Source organism: Podarcis cretensis (assembly GCF_951804945.1).
Source record: "Podarcis cretensis genome assembly, chromosome: 7".
Lineage (NCBI taxonomy): Eukaryota > Metazoa > Chordata > Lepidosauria > Squamata > Lacertidae > Podarcis > Podarcis cretensis.
In genome coordinates, this window is record NC_137176.1 from 77,681,726 (window position 1) to 77,703,653 (window position 21,928).

At 46.6% G+C, this 21,928-nt stretch overlaps 1 protein-coding gene across 3 annotated transcripts in view; it reads right to left on the minus strand.

Annotated features, from left to right (window-relative positions):
• Window positions 1-21,928, minus strand: part of SAMD12 (sterile alpha motif domain containing 12) — a 217,942-nt gene that overhangs the window by 183,421 nt on the left and 12,593 nt on the right. For all 3 annotated transcript variants that reach the window (XM_079984562.1, XM_079984560.1, XM_079984561.1), the window contains exon 2: window positions 14,995-15,173. In XM_079984562.1, coding sequence (XP_079840688.1) covers window positions 14,995-15,173 — 179 coding nt within the window. The remainder of the gene's footprint in view (window positions 1-14,994; window positions 15,174-21,928) is intronic.

A 21,928-nucleotide genomic window follows, 5' to 3' on the forward strand; every position in this document is an offset into this window, starting at 1 on the left:
TTCATACCGTCAGCTTAAATGCACTTTGCGCTCATTAGTACAAATTCCTGTTGCAAGAATAGAACATCACTATTTTCAAGCTTTGGAGATTGAATATTAAGCGACAAGTCCACTTGCCTCTTAAAAGTAGTTCACATTTGTAGTTCGCATACTCAAATGCTGTCAATCACTCAACTCATGTGAATAATGAATACAGACATCTAAACATTGTTTTAGTATTTTTCAGTATTCAAACTCAATTGAAAAAGCATTAGACACCCAACTGTCAAATACCATGATTTCCACAAAGCTTAGCCTTGCTTCCCCCCCCCCCCCTTGGTTTGACTAAGATGGTTCTTTAATTATTTTTTATTTGCATGCTTTTTTCTAAGAGCTGCTTTGCCCCTTAAGTTTCTTTGAAGGACACCCGAGATATTTTGCCTGAATACGTGACATGTGAACATGCCAAATATGCATTTGTAAACAAATGGATCATTTAAGCAGACTTCTTCTGGAGCCTTATCTGGCTCAGGTCCTAGTCCAACACTCTAAACATTACGCCACACTGGTTGGTTCAGAACATAGTTGCAAAGCTTTTAAAGGTAAAGGGACTCCTGACCTTTAAGTCCAGTTGAGGACGACTCTGGGGTTGCGGCGCTCATCTCGCTTTATTGGCCGAGGGAGCCCGCATTTTGTCCGCAGACAGCTTCCGGGTCATGTGGCCAGCATGACTGAGCCGCTTCTGGCAAACCAGAGCAGCGCACGGAAACGCCATTTACCTTCCCGCTGGAGGTATTTATCTACTTGCACTTTGACATGCTTTCGAACTGTTAGGTTGGCAGGAGAAGGGACCGAGCAACGGGAGCTCACCCCGTCGTGGGGATTCAAAATGCAAAGCTTGACCAAACCTATCCATCTGAAGGAAATCAGCCCTGAGTGCTCACTGGAAGGACAGATCCTGAAGCTGAGGCTCCAATACTTTGGCCACCTCATGAGAAGAGAAGACTCCCTGGAAAAGACACTGATGTTGGGAAAGATTGAGGGCACAAGGAGAAGGGGGCGACAGAGGATGAGATGGTTGGACAGTGTTCTCGAAGCTACTAACGGCCTCACAGGGACCGTTGCTGTCACTGCTGCTGCGGCCCAGGGGGATCCGGAGGGGTGCAGAGTTCTTTTTAAAATGTTTTAAAATTTTCATTTTCCTTTTCCTTTTATTTTTTTGTATATGCGGGGACGGGGATGGGGGTGGGATGGATGTTTAGTTGGGAATTTGTTTGATTTTGATGGATTTGTAATTTTTACAGTTTTTTATTTGTATTGTTTTTTGTTTTCTGGGGTTTTTTGTTTTTTTGTTTTAAGGTCTTATTTTGTTCTTAAGGGGAGGGGTCAGGGCTGCCGGGGAGTGGGTCCCAGCCAACAAAATGCCTGGGGCATGTTCCACAGAGGGGGATGCACTGGGACAACCGATCTCAGTGATCATGGGTAGGAAGAGGAGTTACGCTAAGACCAGACCATGTCATTACAGAGGAGGCAGGTTTAGTCGTTGTCTGAGGACTATCCCTGCCTCCGGGTCTGGTCCTGACCGGACGGATACTAGAATCAGCAAGGGATACCCACATGACCTGAAGGTGCTGCTGTGCAATGTCAGGTCAATGATTCATAAGACCACTGCCATCCATGACTTGATCACGGATGGAGGATTTGACCTGGCATGTGTAACAGAGACTTGGTTGGATGAAGCAGATGGGCCTGTTCTTGCCGCTGCTTGTCCACCAGGTTTCTCTTATGCACAGCAACCCAGGCCTTGTGGGCGGGGGGGGGGGGTGGTGGCAGTGATTTTTAGGAAGTCATTAGTTTGCACCGGGCGTCCTATTAGGAAGACCCAGTTCTCTGAGTGCATGTTCTGGAAGTTGGGCAATAGGGGCAGTACAGGATTCCTTTTGGTGTACCAACCTCCCTGCTGCACCAAGGATTCCCTGCCTGAGCTGCTTCAGGTCGTGGCGGATGTTCTCCTGGAGACACCTAGTTTGGTTGTCTTAGGGGATTTTAATATCCATGCCGACACGACCTTACAAGGGGCCGCTCGGGACTTCGTGGAAAGCATGGCCTCCATGGGGCTGTCCCTGAATAAGTCTGGCCCAACTCACAGCCGCGGACATGCCTTGGACCTGGTGTTCACCTCTAGTGATGTGGGTGATCTGACACTAAGTAAAAGTGAAACAAAAGAAGTGCCATGGTCAGACCACTTCCTGGTGCAACTTGACTTCTCCGCGACCCTTCCCCTCTGCAGGGAGGGGGGACCAATTCGGATGGTCCGCCCCCGCCACTTAATGGATCCAAATGGTTTCCAGAGAGTGGTAGGGGATGCTTTATCCCATGTTGATGGCCTTTCAGCTGATTCCCTGATGGCCCGCTGGAATGCAGAGTTAACAAGGGCTATCGGCTGTCTGGCTCCAAAGCACCCTCTCCGATTGCATGGAGCCTGGACAGCCCCGTGGTTTTCCAAGGATCTGAGGTCAATGAAACAATCGTTGAGAGGGCTAGAGCGCTGGTGGCGGATGACCCATTCTGAAGTTGACCGGACACAGGTTAGAGCTCAATGTTGAGCCTACCAAGTGGCGGTAGCAACGGCGAAGAAGACTTTCTTCACCGCCTCTATTGCATCTGCAGAAAACAGCAGCAGGAGACTTTTTCAGGTGGTCCGCAATTTAGCGGAACCACCTGCTACATTGGGGCCCAGTACAGGCCACATGATCTCCTGCAATGATTTTGCAAACTTTTTTGCAGATAAAGTCGCTCAGATTCGGGAAGAGGTAGACTCCACCGTGGGAGCAGGGCCGGGGCGGGAGAGTGCTAGAGTCCTGTCTAGTCAAGTTGTGTGGGATCAATTCCAATCTGTTACCTCCGAGGATGTGGACAGGCTGCTTGGACGAGTGAAACCAAACACCTGTCTCCTTGATCCTTGCCCATCCAGGATTATAAAAGCTAGCCGGGAAGGGCTGGGCAATGGGCTTCGTGGGGTAGTGAATGCTTCCCTAAGTGAGGGAGCCTTCCCAGACCCGCTGAAAGAGGCGGTTATTAAACCGCTTCTTAAAAAACCATCTTTAGATGCGGCCACGATGGCCAACTATCGCCCAGTCTCAAATCTTCCATTCTTGGGCAAGGTGATTGAGCGAGTGGTTGCCGAACAACTCCAGGCACGCCTGGAAGAAGCGGACCATTTGGATCCCTTCCAGTCGGGATTCAGGCCTCATCATGGGACTGAAACTGCCTTGGTCGCACTGGTTGATGATCTCCGGCGGGCTAGGGACAAAGGTGAGAGCTGTTTCCTAGTTCTGCTGGATCTCTCAGCGGCGTTTGATACCATCGACCATAACATCCTTCTGGACCATCTTGAGGGGCTGGGAGCTGGGGGCACTGTCATACAGTGGTTCCGCTCCTTCCTCCTGGGCCGTGTTCAGAAAGTGGTGGTGGGGGATGAGTGTTCAGACCCCTGGGCTCTCACTTGTGGGGTGCCTCAAGGTTCTGTCCTCTCCCCCATGCTTTTCAACATCTACATGCAGCCGCTGGGAGAGATCATCAGGTGGTTTGGACTGGGTGTCCATCAATATGCAGATGATACCCAGCTCTACCTCTCTTTCAAATCAGAACCAGTGAAGGCAGTGACGGTCCTGTGTGAGTGTCTGGAGGCGGTTGGAGGATGGATGGCGGCTAACAGATTGAGATTGAATCCTGACAAGACAGACATACTGTTTCTGGGGGACAGGAGGCGGGCAGGTGTGGAGGATTCCCTGGTACTGAATGGGGTAACTGTGCCCCTGAAGGACCAGGTGTGCAGCCTGGGAGTCATTTTGGACTCACAGCTTCCATGGAGGTGCAGGTCAATTCTGTATCCAGGGCAGCTGTCTACCAACTCCGCCTGGTACGCAGGCTGAGACCCTATCTGCCCGCAGACTGTCTCACCAGAGTGGTGCATGCTCTAGTTATCTTCCGCTTGGACTACTGCAATGCACTCTACGTGGGGCTACCTTTGAAGGTGACCTGGAAACTACAACTAATCCAGAACGCAGCAGCCAGACTGGTGACTGGGAGCGGCCACCGAGATCATATAACACCGGTCTTGAAAAACCTACATTGGCTCCCAGTACGTTTCCGAGCACAATTCAAAGTGTTGGTGCTGACCTTTAAAGCCCTAAACGGCCTCGGTCCAGTATACCTGAAGGAGCGTCTCCACCCCCATTGTTCTACCCAGACACTGAGGTCCAGCACCGAGGGCCTTCTGGCGGTTCCCTCACTGCGAGAAGCCAAGTTACAGGGAACCAGGCAGAGGGCCTTCTCGGTAGTGGCACCCTCCCTGTGGAACGCCCTCCCACCAGATGTCAAAGAGAACAACAACTACCAGACTTTTAGAAGACATCTGAAGGCAGCCCTGTTTAGGGAAGCTTTTAATGTTTCATGTATCACAGTATTTTAATATTCTTTTGGAAGCCGCCCAGAGTGGCTGGGGAAACCCAGCCAGATGGGCGGGGTATAAATAAATTATTATTATTATTATTATTATTATTATTATTATTATTATTATTAAAGGTAAAGGTACCCCTGCCCGTACGGGCCAGTCTTGACAGACTCTGGGGTTGTGCGCCCATCACACTTAAGAGGCCAGGGGCCAGCGCTGTCCGAAGACACTTCCGGGTCACGTGGCCAGCGTGACATCGCTGCTCTGGCCAGAGCCAGAGCCAGAGCCAGAGCCGCACACGGAAACGCTGTTTACCTTCCCGCTGGTAAGCGGTCCCTATTTATCTACTTGCACCTGGAGGTGCTTTCGAACTGCTAGGTTGGCAGGCGCTGGGACCGAGCAGCGGGAGCGCACCCCGCCGCAGGGATTCGAACCGCCGACCTTTCGATCGGCAAGTCCTAGGCGCTGAGGCTTTAACCCACAGCGCCACCTGCGTCCCTTTGTATTATTACTATTATTATTATTATTATTATTATTATTATTATTATTATTATTATAACATGAGTTTGACCAAACTGAGGGGGGCAGTGGAAGACAGGAGTGCCTGGTGAGCTATGGTCCATGGGTTATGTTGCAGGGATGGGGAACCTAGTGCCCTTTAAACTGTTGCTGGACTACAACTCCCATCATCCTTGACCACTGGCTATGCTATTTAGGGCTGATGGGAGATGGAGTCCAGCAACAGCTGGTAGGCCACAGATTCCCCACTCATGACTAAAGACTAATTACACCCCTGCCTTAGAGAATGAAAGAATCTATGCTCAATGGCCTCTAGTTAAATAGGAGCTGCTTCTGGTCTGCCCTCTGGGGGTCTCCTGGGCTCTGCACCCACCCAGCATGATTCACAGAGGGGCCCCCACCCCATGCCCAACAGCCACTGATTCCTACTTCAACTGTTGGGTAAGGTTGCTTTTATCCACCCACCCACCCCCCCAGGTTCCGAAGAAGAAGAAGAAGAAGAAGTTGTTGTTTTATTATTTATACCCCGCCTATCTGGCTGGGTTTCCCCAGCCACTCTGGGCAGCTTACAGAATATATAAAACATAATAAAGCATTGAACATTAAAAATTCCCCAATACAGAGCTGCCTTCAGATGTCTTCTATTTATCTCCTTGACATCTGAAGGGAGGGCGTTCCACAGGGAGGGCACCACTACCGAGAAGGCCCTCTGCCTGGTTCCCTGCAACTTTGCTTCTTGGAGTGAGGGAACCAGCAGAAGACCCTCGGAACTGGACCTCAGTGTCCGGGCAGAACGATGGGGGTGGAGACGCTCCTTCAGGTATATAGGGCTGAGGACATTTAGGGTGTTAAAGGTCAGCACCAACACTTTGAATTGTGCTTAGAAACGCACTGGGAGCCAATGAAGATCCTTGAGGACCGGTGTTATATGGTCCTGGTGGCTACTCCAGGTCACCAGTCTAGCTGCTGCATTCTGGATTAGTTGTAGTTTCTGAGTCACATTGAAAGGTAGCCCTGCATAGAGCGCATTGCAGTAGTCCAAGCGGGAGATAACCAGAGCGTGCAGCACTCTGACAAGACAGTCTGTGGGCAGCTAGGGTCTCAGCTGACGTACCAGGTGGCACTGTCCCTCCCTTATTCCTGATATTTATTCCCCTCTTGTTCCTTCATTCACCCCTTCTTCCCTTCTTCCCATTTTGTGGTTGCCTCAGGTGTCAAAACATCTTGGGGCAGCTCTGATCACGGGACAGGATTTTTCACAGCCTGGGTGTTGCCAGAGAGAAAACCCTTTTTCAAGTTCCCCGTTAGAAATCGTTGTAATATATCCTTTGCTATTTAAGCAGCCCTGGAAAGCATGAGACGAGGGCTAAACAAATGGTTCCCATTTGCAAAGCAATGAGGAGTGTCTCCCTCCTTCTCACCCACCCTGCCTCTTCCCTCCATTTTCTTTTTTATTTCCAGTTTTTGAAATCCTCGTGTGAGCTGTCTTGTGCGCCACTAATCTATTTTGCATTAGACATTTCCTGAGAAATAACTGGAAAGATTAATGAAGTTATTGTTGTAAACACAGCTTGGAAATCTTCGTGAATGTATCTGCAGCACAAGTTTTGAGGCGTTGAACACCTTGCCAGTTTTAACCACCAGATTGCTTCTCTGATACATTTTAATTTTTTTTATATATTTCAGTTTCTTTTCATCAGAAACTAGGGTGCTTCCCCACCTCCCCCCACAAAAAAACGCATTTCTACCATTTCCACTATCAGAGCAGTTGTGCCATTAAATACCTGGGGGCTGGTCTGCAAACCAATTGCAAAGCTGCACGTTGCTTTTTGCAAAAAGAAAGAAAGAAGAAAGAAATACTTGAGTTGCTCCACAAATCACAATGGTGCAATAAAACATCAAAAGAATAGTGTTCAAGTAGCAGTTTTTATATGTGCTCCTTCCACTTGCATAAAGCATTATGTGTTTCATTTCCATTTCTTTCAAATACAAGGAAGGAAGAAGTCATCAGATTAGAACGTCACCTATGAACGAAACTAATCAAAACGTCACTTAAGCAAGCAGATAAACAAAGACTAATTATATACAAACAAATTACACATATCCTATGGTCCCAGTAATTAACTAAAGCATTAAAAAAAAAAAAAACACCACCCAGAATTGTATGTTACAATGTAAACAATCCTGGAAAAAATTGATACAATGCCAAACAATTTGCAAAAAAACATGACATTTATATCTCCCCCCCCCCCATAACTGTTATAAAGCTGGTTAGTTTTGCTATGCTTGGCCCACATTTGGTCTAACTGAACTTTTACAGGACAGTCCCATACATGTCTAAGCATAAATTAAGTCCTATTGAATTCAATAGGTGTCAAGAGTGGGAGTACTGAGTAGGTCGGCAATAATTTACACAATTTCAGTGAAGTTAACTCTATATTCAAGGAAACACAGTCGGATCAAGAGTCCAGGCATAGGGAGCACAGCAATTCATCCCAGTAGATCTTGCCCCTCTGAGGCAGTTATGTTGACTACCCCACAGTTCCCTAAGTCTTCTCCTCCCCCAGGTCCTTCTCAAGCAATCTGAGACAATGTCACCATGACTGTCTTTGCTCTGCCCTCTTCATACCTTTTCTGATTCTGGGAGACTAGGGGAGAGGGGAGCTGTTCACAGAAGGAGGCTTCTTTAGCAGCCTGCCTCCTCTCTGCCTCTTGGCCCTCCTCCTATCCAGCCTCCTCTTCTGCCTCTGATTCTGGACTGCTCTCTGCCACAGCCTCTTCCTGCTCACTAAACCCTGTTACCTTTTCAGCTTCTGACACCTCCTCCTCCTAATCTATTCCCTCTTTTTTCCCCTCTGCACCCTCATCGTTGTCCCACCACCACTCCCTGGGCTCTGAGCCTTCTTCCCTTAGCGGTTCCCCAACTGGTGCCTGCCACTTTTGTGACCAGAATGTGAGCGTGAAAAACAGGTGCGGGAGGAGGGAGAGACAGGTCAGGCTGGTGGAGCGTCAAGGGCTTCCACAACTCCTCCTACTGCCCCAACTTCACCTGCTCCAGTGTCTCCCAGGACCAGAAGAGGAGTGAAGTGGGAGGAGCATAAGGTAACACAGAGACACACTCCTCGACTGCTTGCTCACAGCTCAGGTGGGGAAGATACATAAGCTGAGATCGGGGGCCAGGCCTCTCTGCCTCACTTAGGAGTACATGAGAGAAGTAGGACTAATGGACATGCCTTTCCCTAACTTTTAAGGGTACTTTTGACAATAAAGAGTTGGTTCCTCCCTCTCCATCAGCTCCTGCCTTGTGCATTGCCCCCACAAATTTATTTATTTTTCTGGTTCTCTTCCGCTTGGACTACTGCAATATGCTCTACATGGGGCTACCTTTGAAGGTGACCCGGAAACTACAACTAATCCAGAATGTGGCAGCTAGACTGGTGACTGGGGGCGGCCGCCGAGACCACATAACACCGGTCTTGAAAGACCTACATTGGCTCCCAGTACATTTCTGAGCACAATTCAAAGTGTTGGTGCTGACCTTTAAAGCCCTAAACGGCCTTGGTCCAGTTTATCTGAAGAAGCGTCTCCACCCCCATCGTTCCGCCTGGACACTGAGGTCCAGCACCAAGGGGCTTCTGTTGGTTCCCTCACTGCAAGAAGCCAAGTTACAGGGAACCAGGCAGAGGGCCTTCTTGGCAGTGACACCCGCCCTGTGGAACACCCTCCCACCAGATGTCAAAGAGAACAACAACTACCAGACTTTTAGAAGACATCTGAAGGTAGCCCTGTTTAGGGAAGCTTTTAATGTTTGATGTATTACAGTATTTTAATATTTTTTTGAAAGCTGCCCAGAGTGGCTGGGGAAGCCCAGCCAGATGGGTGGGGTATAAATAAATAAATAAATAAATAATAATAATAATAATAATAATTTTCTGCATTTATACCCCACTTTTCAACTCCAAGGAGCTCAAGGTGGAGTGCATGGTTTCCCTCCCTTCCTTATCCCCTCAACAACACTGTGAGGTAGGTTAGGTTGAGAAACAGCAACTGGCCCAGTGAGCTTCATGGCTGCATTGGGATTTGAACCCTGGTCTCACAGATCCTAGGCTGGCACTCTAACCCAGGCTTCCTCAGACTTGGCCCTCCAGATGTTTTGAGACTACAATTCCCATCATCCCTGACCAATGGCCCTGCTAGCTAGCTAGGGATCATGGGAGTTGTAGGCCAAAAACATCTAGAGGGCCGAGTGTGAGGAAGCTTGCTCTAACCGCTAGACCACACTGGCTCTCATAATCTGCCTGATTATGAGTCCTCGCTGCTGCGCCAGCTTTCAAGATCCCTGCTCCTTGGGTGTGCACATATATTAATAATAATAATATATATATTTTTTTATACCCCGCCCTTCCTGGTTCAAAAACCGGACACATTGTGTGCTCCCTTCTTCCTAATCAATGGCAGAGATGACAGTGGCATTAAGCTGCCCTAAAAACACGACTGATGCGTCACTACAGGAGATAATGCAGTAGCAGCCCGCCATCTGTGCCTTGCCGCCCAACGCAATCCTACAAATAATGCTAATTATCTGGGCAGAACAGTCCAAGCTAGGAGCCAGAGGGCAGCAGCTAAAACCATCACCACAACTTTTTCTGCGGGTAGAACCATTACCGCCCCTAATCCAAATCGCCCTCCGTCTGAAGCCCGCTCCTATCAAACAGTCACAACGCTGCAATTTAGACAAATTGAAAGCACGGCGACAAACTGCTATTAGGAGCTGCCGATTACACGCTGAGCGTCAAAAGGGAAAAGTGGAGTGTTCCAAATGGGGACGCTAATACAAAGAGCTAATTGCTGTTGCTTCAAAAAAGAAGAGAAAAATAAATAAAACAAAGCCACCAGAAAATGGGTCACAAGGGAGGCGTGCTGCCTTGAAACTGACTGATGTTTGTGGCAGCATCAGAATTCCACACCACATCAAGCTCAAAAGTTGCTGGAACCTTTGGAGGCCTTTGAAGTGACAGCTGTACACAGAGAGTCAGTACCTATTATTTGGATTCCCTACTGAATACTTTGAGTAAGAGGAGCTGCTGAAAGACTTTAACCGGAGCGGCGTGAAGGCGGCCTGTTTGCAGATCGATCCACTAAGGCAATCTCCAGCACCTTGAGCAGCTCAGACCTCATTTTAACAAGAACAAGTTTCCAGCTCTCATGAGGCTAGATTTTTGTTGTCGTGGTTTTTTTTTCAAAAAGCTGGTTTTGATTAGAAAACGCAACACAAACACACATGGCATGGAGAGCCACCATCCCACCGCGCTTATCCCATGCCCCTATTGTTCTCTCACCATACGCTGAATGGGAAAAAAATATTGTCAAAAGAAAGACGAGGAACGAAAAGGAGAAGGAAGGATTGTTTGACATAATGGCTGGGCAAAATGGTGTCCACGATGGTGTTGGACAAAATTGTCCAACACCATCCTGATTTTATGGCTTAACTCTGCTACTGATAGGACGACATATTCCCATACAGTAGTACCTCGGGTTAAGAACTTAATTCGTTCTGGAGGTCCGTTCTTAACCTGAAACTGTTCTTAACCTGAGGTACCACTTTAGCTAATGGGGCCTCCTGCTGCCGCCACACCGCCATCGTGTGATTTCTGTTCTCATCCTGAAGCAAAGTTCTTAACCCGAGGTAATATTTCTGGGTTAACAGAGTCTGTAACCTGAAGCGTCTGTAACCTGAAGCATCTGTAACCCAACGTACCACTGTATTCACTGTCCTTGTGCAGAATTCCCATTGGGTTTAGGAATGCAGTCTTAATAGTGCTTGTGTCTGTGTATGAGAGAGAAAGATGTATCCATAGCAGTGTACAGAGGAGAAATGACCGCCGGGAGGAGTGCAGAGAGAATAAATGCTATGGTACATCTGCAGCAGCACAACCAAACACCTTCATCTGCCCCAGCTGCAACAAAACAAGTCTCTTCTGCATCGGTCTCCATAGCCACAGTAGTCGCTGCAACCTTCCAACCCAAAGTCTCACACCCAAAGTCACTCTCTTCCTTTGTTTCCTGAAACAGATGGGTTCCAACCACCATATATATCTATGCCACAAACACATTAGAAGACGTGGCTGAGGGGACTTATGATGGAAGCTTATAATTCTGTTAAAGGACACTCAAAAGAAGCAGGACGTCCAGAGGAGGGCAACCAAAATGGTCAAAGGCCTGGAAACGATGCCTTATGAAGAACGGCTAAGGGAGCTGGGCATGTTTAGCCTGGAGAAGAGGAGGTTAAGGGGTGATATGATAGCCATGTTCAAATATATAAAAGGATGTCACATAGAGGAGGGAGAAAGGTTGTTTTCTGCTGCTCCAGAGAAGTGGACACGGAGCAATGGTTCCAAACTACAAGAAAGAAGATTCCACCTAAACATTAGGAAGAACTTCCTGACAGTAAGAGCTGTTTGACAGTGGAATTTGCTGCCAAGGAGTGTGGTGGAGTCTCCTTCTTTGGAGGTCTTTAAGCAGAGGCTTGACAACCATATGTCAGGAGTGCTCTGATGGTGTTTCCTGCTTGGCAGGGGGTTGGACTCGATGGCCCTTGTGGTCTCTTCCAACTCTATGATTCTGTGATTCTATGATTCTATGAAATGCTCACGCTCTTCACTGAGAAGACAGGAAGATCTAGCTCAGATCCAACTTGAACGGCGCACACCACTAGACACGTGGATTAGTTAATGTCCTCCTGGGAAGACCATACATCTTTTTCTCCATCAAAAGATGCACCCAGCAAGTTAAGTAAAGCCCAGAAAAACAATTTCTTTCTTTCTTTCATTCTTTCATTCTTTCATTCATTCATTCATTCATTCATTCACTCATTCATATACCACAAATATGTCAGAATGGCTTCTAAGAGGCTTACAACTATACAGTAAGGAAACAGATCCAGATACACATCTGCATACACATCTGTTTTGGTGTGTGGGATGTTCCCTTCCTGGACCAAGGCGAAGTCATCAGTTCAGCATCCTAAGCCCTTAAGGCTGTGAATTTGGGCATGAAACCAGACAGGCATTGTTGGGAAAGGGGATTTCAGAATCAGAGAGGAAGAGGAAGATACTGGTCAGCAGGGAAGGTGTAGGGGCCAAATTTAGTTACCTGCCCTTCCCCATGAATAGCAGAAACAGGATCTACACATGTTGCAAAATTTGGAGAGACAAAAATTGGTGCAGAAGATTCATTGCCCTGCTTTCAGTTTTTTTTAATCAAGAAAATACATTGAACCAGATCCTGCCCTTAGCAATACTTCCAGGTCAAAAAGCCAAATTAGCTGGTGCCACCAAGACACTGCAAACAGAGAGAGAGATAGAAAGTGGGCTAAATCTGGTCCATATGCGTGAGGAATCCCAATCTGGGCTACAAGCTTTTATTCATTTGTTCAATGGCTGTATACTCTTCTTGCCTTTTAGAAAAACCTTTCTTGCAACGTACCTCACAACAACATGTAAACACGATATAAAACAGCATAATTAAAAAGCAAACTCCCCGAAAAACACATAATCTACTAACAACAGCAACCAGCAATTTATCACTGAAGCTATGGTCAGTCCAGGAAAACCATAAAAATCACAAAACAGAGCAGCAGCAGCCCGATTAAAACCCTTAAAAATTATGGGAAGCTTATCGAATCCTCATGCAAATATGTGGGTGTTTCATTGCCTTGGACTTGCTATTCTACCTGAGAAATGAACCAGGGTATTCAGTCAGCTAGCTCAGTGATTAATTTGGCCCCACCATAATGGACATACAATTCCCTGCCTTTGTGTTAGCTCCATCAGTCATTTCCTTAATGTTATTCGATGTTTTCTTTTTTGGTAACTAATTATATGGCAGGGGATACATTAAAAAGGCCTCAAAACACGTAACAAACAACATTACAGACAGTTTTCTTTCTTCTCTTAAATGTGCAGGATGCACATTTGAGCAGCTTGTCAACAAAGAGAACTTCAGATCTCAACTACTATTTTTTAAAAAAGTTTTTTTCCCTACTTTTTTGTTGAGTACTGGAAGTCTGTCCCTGGCTCAGATATTATAATAGTAATGCACTTGCTTTTTAAAGGGGAAATGTAATTCTATCTCTCATGGTCAACGCGAAAGAAACTCAATAACGCCACAATTCACTCTACAATGATGGAGGGGGAACTCTTTGGGATTAAGAGGAAGAATCTAACTTCCACACAGAATTTTTAGTACTGAAATGACCATAAGCATGTCATCAAACATCAGGAACAACTGTATATACTTGGGACTGACTCTCTATTGGGGGTATAAAGGTAATGGTAAAGGTACCCCTGCCCGTACGGGCCAGTCTTGACAGACTCTGGGGTTGTGCGCCCATCTCACTTAAGAGGCCAGGGGCCAGCGCTGTCCGGAGACACTTCCGGGTCACGTGGCCAGTGTGACATTGCTGCTCTGGCGAGCCAGAGCCGCACACGGAAACGCCGTTTACCTTCCCGCTAGTAAGCGGTCCCTATTTATCTGCTTGCACCCGGGGGTGCTTTCGAACTGCTAGGTTGGCAGGCGCTGGGACCGAACGACGGGAGCGCACCCCGCCACAGGGATTCGAACCGCCAACCTTTCGATCGGTAAGCCCTAGGCGCTGAGGCTTTTACCCACAGCGCCACCTGTGTCCCTCTAATTGGGGGTATACTGTACTGTTTTTATCATAAGACTTTAAATAAAGAGAGACCCCCAGTTAAAGAAACCAGGTTTCAGTGATGGAAAATCTGAAGGAGAAAGGGGATATGCAATCTATTCTCTGTAGCGGATCATGTGAAAACCTACTGGTCTGGAAGATGCACCCTAATTGTGAAAAACCCATTTGAATTAGCCTATTGATTGCTCATTTGTTAGCCGGCCAGCATCAAATATGTTCTGAGACTGGCTGTGTCCCAGCAGGACTGATCTCACTCTGGATCATTCCGATAAAAAGAGGGAAAGGTTCCGTTGCAGTTGCTTTGCTTTCTATGGACATTAACTCTATGCACCTCCAAAAGCAAGCTTAAACCAAAGAAAGGAAAAGAAATACAGTACAGCTTTCAGCACCTCCAGGAACATAGTAAGCTGCTATTTGCACCAGGTGAAATTCTCCATCTAGGCGACCATTGACTGGCATGATCCAATTCTCCAAAGTCTTAGATGTTTTTTGCACCACCTGCCAGCTGATCTTTTTAGCTGGAGATGACGAGGTTTGAACCCGGGACCTTCTGCACACAAAGCCAATGTTCTGCCACTGAACAGTGGTGCATCTCTAAGCACCTTTTCCTGGACAGCTTGGCTATCCAAGATCCTTTTTGCTAGTAAAAAATTCCATCAACGTTGTCTCCGAAAAACTTTACACATCGCTTGGAAAGACAGGCAAATTAATGCCAGTGTACTGGAAGAAGCAAAGATCACCAGTGTTGAAGCAATGATTCTTCAACATCAACTTTGCTGGACTGGTCATATTGTGCAGATGCCTGATGATCGTCTTCCAGAGCAACTACTCTATTCCGAACTTAAAAATGGAAAGCATAATGCTGGTGGTCAGAAGAAGAGGTTTAAAGACTCTCTCAAGGCAAATTTTTAAAAATGTAGTATAAACACCGACAACTGGGAAACACTGGCCTGTGAGAGCTCCAATTGGAGAACAGCCTTTACCAAAGGTGTCATGGGCTTTGAAGACACTCAAACTCAGGACAAAAGGGAGAAACGTGCTAAGAGGAAGGCACGCTTGGCAAATCTACACCGTGATCAACTCCTGCCTGGAAACCTATGTCCTGACTGTGGAAGGATGTGTGGATCCAGAATTGGCCTCCACAGTCACTTACGGACTCATTGTTAAAACTGTGTTTATGGAAGACAAATTTACTCAGCTACAAGTGATCGCCAAAGAAAGAAAAAAAAGAAGAGATTTAACTTGAAACATTCTGCATAGAGGTACGTCCACTTACCACTTAGTACAGACCCTCCTTCTGAATATAAATGTGTGATTTTGCTATGCCTACCTTAGATGATTCTGGCTCCCCATGCTGTCTCTTGGGCGTTCCTTTGGACTCGAGCAACTTGGAAGAGCTCTCCTTCTTATGGGAAGAAGAGTCCACTCTCTCGCCTTCAAGTTGCAGGTTAATTCCTTCTGTGTGGACGGAGAGATCGATACCATTTGGATTTAGACTGCAATGGATAGCTGGAAAAAGGAATTGCAATGAGTCTGGAGTGTAGGAAAGGACAACATGAAAGGTTTTCAACCACTCTAGCATCACATGAGGAAACGAAAGCCAGGGCATGCATCTTTTTAATCTATGAGATGTAGGCTATTGATTTATTTCATAAAAAGAATACACTACTCAACTGTAGAAGAACCCTCAAAGAGGTTCACAAAAAGATAAAATAATACAAGCATCAAAATAAAAGTTTACAGCAATAATTTGAAACATACAGGAAGTTAAAACAACAATAGACTACAACAGATCAAAACTCATCGCAGCTTTCTAAGCATGTGGGTAGGCTTGTCTTAAACAAGAAATGCTTTATAGCAGGCACCCAAAAAATACAGTGAAGGCAACTGCTTGATATCAATAGGCAGGAGTCCCAAAGTTTAGGAGCTGACACACAAAACAACTGAGTTCTTACAAATGTGGAGCAGGTATCATATGTGGCCAATTCCACTGATCGAAGCACATAAGGGGTAAACTGATCTCAAGTTGTTAAGGGCTTTGTATACTAATAGCGGGACGCAGGTGGTGCTGTGGGTTAAACCACAGAGCCTAGGACTTGCCAATTGGAAGGTCAGCAGTTCGAATCCCTGAGATGGGGTGATATCCTGTTGCTCAGTCCCTCCTCCTGCCAACCTAGCAGTTCGAAAGAACAGCAAAGTGCAAGTAGATAAATAGGTACTACTCTGGCGGGAAGGCAAACGGCGTTTCCGTGCGCTGCTCTGGTACACCAGAAGCGGCTTAGTCATGCTGGCCACATGACCTGGAAGCTGTACGCCGGCTCCCTCGGCCAATAAAGCGAGATGAGCGCCGCAACCCCCGAGTTGGTCATGACTGGACCTAATGGTCAGGGGTCCCTTTACCTTTACCTTATACTAATAGCAATACAGTGGTACCTTGGTTCTCAAACGCCTTGGTACTCAAACAACTCGGAACCCAAACACTGCAAACCCGGAAGTAAGTGTTTTGGTTTGTGAACTTTTTTTGGAAGCCGAACATGCTCCATTTTGAGTGCCATACTTCCATTTTGAGTGTTACACTGAGGTCTGTCTGTTTTTGCTATTTATTTTGCGTTTTTGTTTTTGCGGCTTCTTTGTTTTGTTTTTGTGACTGTATGGAACCCAGTTCAGCTACTGATTGATTGATTGATGGATTGATTGTGTGACAGCAGTACATTGTTTACTGCTTTCATTTTATGGATCAATGGTCTCATTAGATAGTAAAATTGATGTTAAGTTGCTGTTTTAGGGGTTGTTTTTAAAAGCCTGGAATGGATTAATCCATTTTGCATTACTTTCTATGGGAAAGCACACCTTGGTTTTGGAACACTTTGGTTTTGAAACCAGCTTCCGGAATGGGTTGTTTGAGAACCAAGGTGCCACTGTATCTTGAACTTGGCCCAAGAACAGATCAGCAACCAGCGCAGATCTCCGAACACAGGAGTTGTATGCTGACAAGACTATGCAACTTGTTGCGAGGGAGAACAAGGCGGGTCTCACTTTACACTGAACACAAGCTGACTCTACACACGTACACCTATTGAGTACAGTGGTACCTCGGGTTAAGTACTTAATTCGTTCTGGAGGTCCATTCTTAACCTGAAACTGTTCTTAACCTGAAGCACCACTTTAGCTAATGGGGTCTCCTGCTGCTGCCGTGTTGCCGTTGTGCGATTTCTGTTCTCAACCTGAAGCAAAGTTCTTAACCCGAGGTACTATTTCTGGGTTAGCGGAGTCTGTAACCTGAAGCGTCTGTAACCTGAAGCGTCTGTAATCCGAGGAACCACTGTGGACCATGCAGTCTAATGTTACACACGAATGGCTGTACAGGTGTCCTGTTCAACTAGTTGTATTGCACAGATTGTACACTTGTTGAATATGACATGTGAGACCCCTAAAGCATTTGCTGTTGCTCTGCCTTAACCCTGTTTCTTCATCCTTTAGACATTTACAGGATTTACAGCATGTATTGCGAACGGATGTATTTCTTGACATAAGCCAATTAGATGTGGTGTCATTAGACGACGACGGATCCAGCAGGAGGATTTCTTCTGTACAATCTGAGTAATGTTATTCATAGTCTACAAATTGAAAAGTTATGATACATCTAACTTCTTTATTCAGGGTAACAAGGGGGAAGAAAAGCTTACATAGCAATGGCACTCTATAGCAGACTGGATTAACCAGGAAAGAGCTCTTTTAAAGCCTGCACAGAGTCAAATGAGCTGCACTCTCAGCCTGCACTTTCGTAAGATTATTCTATTAACCAAATTTATTTATCCAGTTCCGTACACTAAGCCTTTTTCAAATGACAGTTCTCGGTTTCTTAAACAATTACATGGTGGGGGCGGGGCGGAGAACAGCTTCTGCACCGAGTTAAAATTGATTGGAATTCAAATCAGTCGACATTATCCAATGCAACATTTGTGAGACGTATTCTAAAGACTCCTATAAATGACTAAAGGATGAAAAACCTTGAGAGAAATCTTTGAAAAATACCGTATTTTTTGCTCCATAACACTCACTTTTTTCCTCCTAGAAAGTAAGGGGAAATGTCTGTGCGTGTTATGGAGCGAATGCCTACGGATGGCGCGGGGGGGGGGGGGAATCTGCTGCAGTCGTGAGCAGAGGATCCATGGTTCCCCTTCCTTCCCTCCTCCGTGGCTCGCTTTGCTCGCTTTGAAACAGCAAAGCGGGAGAAGAGCCACTGAGTGGGGAGAAGAGAGGGACAGAGAGCCTGGTTACAAAGCACGGATCCACATGGATCCTCAGGATTTTTGCACTGGGTCACCCCAAATTCACCATCAGATCACATAGCATGTCCATGGCTACAGCTTGCACCAAAAAAATCACGCACCCACTGTTGCCTGGGGCCGCAGTGGTGCAAAAACGTGGTTACAAAGCATAGATCCTCAGGATTTTTGCATTGGGCTACCCCAAACTCACCGTCAGATTACATGTCTGTGGTCACAGCATGAACCACAAAAATCATACATCCACTGTTTCGTTTAGAATATTTTTTTCTTGTTTTCCTCCTCTAAAAACTATGTGTGTGTTATGGTCGGGTGCGTGTTATAGAGCGAAAAATACGTGTATATAAAAAAAGACCTCACCCACATTCCAGCCTGGCAAAAGAATTTGAGGAAGGGGTGGAGCAGGGGTGGAGGAAGGGGGGTGGAGGTTGGCCGCCCCGGATGTCACCACTGAGGGGGGGTGACAAAATGGCGGGTGGCACTCACCATGGGGCCTGCAGCACGCCCGAGCCACGCGTCTCTCCTGGGATTGACGCGGTGGCTTGGGCGCCGGGAGGCTCCAGGCTGCCCCAAACGGTCCATCCGCTGCCTCCCCCTCAGCTGCAGGGTGGCTGAGTCGGAGGAGTCAGGCAGACTCCTTGGAGGCCCCACGGGGCATACTGCCCCAGCTCGCCCCACCCCTGGGCGCAGGGCACACATGCCACCCCAGGCGCCCGATCAGCTTGCTCCGCCGCTGAGGTGGAGGAGAGTCGGTGAAGGATCTGACCTTGGAAGAGAGAGGATGTATTATTAATAATAATAATAATAATAATAATAATTTATTATTTATACCCCACCCATCTGGTTGGGTTTCCCCAGCCACTCTGGGCGGCTTCCAACAGAACACTAAAATACACTAAAATACAATAACCTTTTAACATTAAAAGGTTCCCTAAACAGGGTCGCCTTCAGTTGTCTTTTAAAAGTAAAATACAGTGGTACCTCGGATTAACAACTTAATTCGTTCTGGAGGTCTGTTCTTAACCTGAAACTGTTCTTAACCTGAAGCACCACTTTAGCTAATGGGGCCTCCTGCTGCCGCTGTGCTGCCGCCACATGATTTCTGTTCTCATCCTGAAGCAAAGTTCTTAACCTGAGGTACTATTTCTGGGTTAGCAGAGTCTGTAACCTGAAGCGTATGTAACCCGAGGTACCACTGTAGTTGTTTATTACCTTGACATCTGCTGGGACGGCATTCCACAGGTCGGGCGCCACTACTGAGTGGTTCCCTGTAACCTCACTTCTCGCAGCGAGGGAACCGCCAGAAGGCCCTCGGCGCTGGACCTCAGTGTCTGGGCTGGATGATAGGGGATGGAGATGCTCCTTCAGGTATACAGGACCGAGGCCGTTCAGGGATTTAAAGGTCATCACCAACACTTTGAATTGTGCTCGGAAATGTACTGGATCGGTAGAGTCCCAAGGACTAAGCAGAGAGGCCTGAGGAGTGCAATTGCCCCCATGGGCCTGAGGTTTTCCCACCCGCTACGTGTACACTCACAAAAAAAAGAGTAAAAGGATATCCCCTCAAGGAGTCCCTACATTGCAAAACAGAAGCAATGTTTTAGCACAGACAGGCACCAGAGCGCAGGGGCAGCCTCCCTAGATTGTAGGGGGTATTTTGGAACATGCCCACTGCTGCTTCCTTCCTATCATTCCAAGCGCATACAGTGATACCTCGGGTTACATATGCTTCAGGTTACAGACTCTTCAGGTTACAGACTCCTCTAACCCAGAAATAGTACCTCGGGTTAAGAACTTTGCTTCAGGATGAGAACAGAAATCATGCTCCGGTGGCATGGCGGCAGCAGGAGGCCCCATTAGCTAAAGTGGTGCTTCAGGTTAAGAACAGTTTCAGGTTAAGAACGGACCTTCGGAACGAATTAAGTACTTAACCCAAGGTACCACTGTATACTTGTTTTGGTTTTTTTGTTTTGTTTTTTATTTTGTTTTCTTGTTTTACAGAAGTATGTGTAATGTCTCTTGTATTTTTTCCATTTAACATTTTTACAAATCAGTTTCATTTGTTGAGACATTAGGAAGAAAAGGGATGGAGGGGGGAAGATGGGTGGGGTCAGGTGGCGATGTTTCTATTTTGCTTAATGTATGTAGGGTTTGGTGTCAGCATTACTCGTGCCAGTTCTCTGCTGTTCACTTGTGTTCCTTTGGTGGTGAGAGAGGTTGGGGTTGGCCTAGGGTGTGGTTGTTTGTTTGTGATTGGCTGTGGTGATCTTTGTTTTCGTGTGTGAGTGGGGCAGGTGGGTGTTTTGGATCAGGTTAGCCATATTGATTTATATGCTGTTGGTGGATTATTGTCATTGTCTTGATGGGCTGTGTATGTGATAAAGGGGAGCCATACCGGGGTAAAGGCGTCTTCTTTTGTTTGTCCCCGTGTCAGTTTCAGTTTATTGGTTAATTTTTCTAGTAGGGCTGTTTCCCATACTATTTGGTACTATTGGTCCATGCTTACTCATGACAGGTCTCTCCAGTGTCTGGTTATGGTATTTCTGGCTGCTGAAAGTAGGTGGGTTATGAGTGCTTTGTGGTGTAAATGGGCATTGTTGTCTTGGAAGATGTTTAGTAGGGCCAATTCTGGGGTGATGTCTAATACTTGCTTATTTTACATATTTCTCGTATGGCTGTTGTCCAGAATAGTTGGATTTTATGTGCCTGGCTGTCGTTACCCTCCTCCAAATGAAGCCTCCCAATATGTGGAATTGGATTAATATTCTTTTATAGCAGATAGCCAGCCTTAAGCCACATGCGGCTGCCCCTGCCTGAGAGAAAAGCCTACGAAGGTATTCTCGGCAGGCCTCTGGGGTGCGCGCTGTGACCTCGGAGGACAACCAAAAATAGAGATTTCCAAACCAAGCTAATTGGTCAGTCAAGCAGGGGGCAGATGGATCTGCAACAGCCTCAGGTGACATTAAACTCCTGCATTTCCAAAAGTCACTAGCCAAGCAATTCGCAATTTCCCCAGAGGGACGAAGGTTATACAGTAATTTAAATCGAGCCGGGGTGTTTGTCACATCCCTAATAAAAGAAGAATTGATACAAATGATCCTTCCAGTTATATCCTAGATATATAATTGAAAGTCTGGGAGGGTTGGGGGGGGGTTACTATTCAGTGGAAAACTACTCAGGTTTTAAATCAATGTTAGCCAGATTTGGGGCAGCCTGATCCAAAGTGGAGCTGAAATACTTGCATTTAAGCGGATTAGTCCTATTGAAATCAATAGGGCTAAATCAACCCTAATCCAAATAATTCAATTTAAAACTATTGTAGAGCAAACTGTATGTGTGTCCAATATTTTTGAAGAATTCTTCCCCCGCTTTCTTCTGCTGGCACTGGAAAAATGAAGATGCAACAGACTCCATCTTCCCCCATAATCTCTCTGCCTACAAGCGTGAGAAGAATTCTGTGTCCCCTTTTCTTGCTTGTCCCCCAGAGCCAAGAACCCCCTAGATCAGAAGATTAGCAACTGGAAGCCTAAGAGCCAAATCTGCTCTTACCCCACTTGCCAACTCAGAGGCAAGACGGAACATGAGGAAAGAGTGGTCACTGTAGCCATCCCATTTTCTGCCCAGTATACTTTGGGATGCGGGTGGCGCTGTGGGTTAAACCAGAGAGCCTAGGACTTGCCGATCAGAAGGCTGGCAGCTCCAATCCCCGCGACGGGGTGAGCTCCTGTTGCTCGGTCCCTGCTCCTGCCAACCTAGCAATTCGAAAGCACCTCAAAGTGCAAGTAGATAAATAGGCCAATTCCATGTCAAAGGACACCAGACATTCGCAGTCATAGAGTTGGTTTGGCCACCCCTCATTCTACATCCTGCGGCATATAGGAGAGTTTGGACTTAATCTGAATTATTGGAGGTAACGGAGAGAGGAAGTGGCTGGGTTTTACCATAAGAAGAGCTCTGTTGGATCAAGTCCATGCA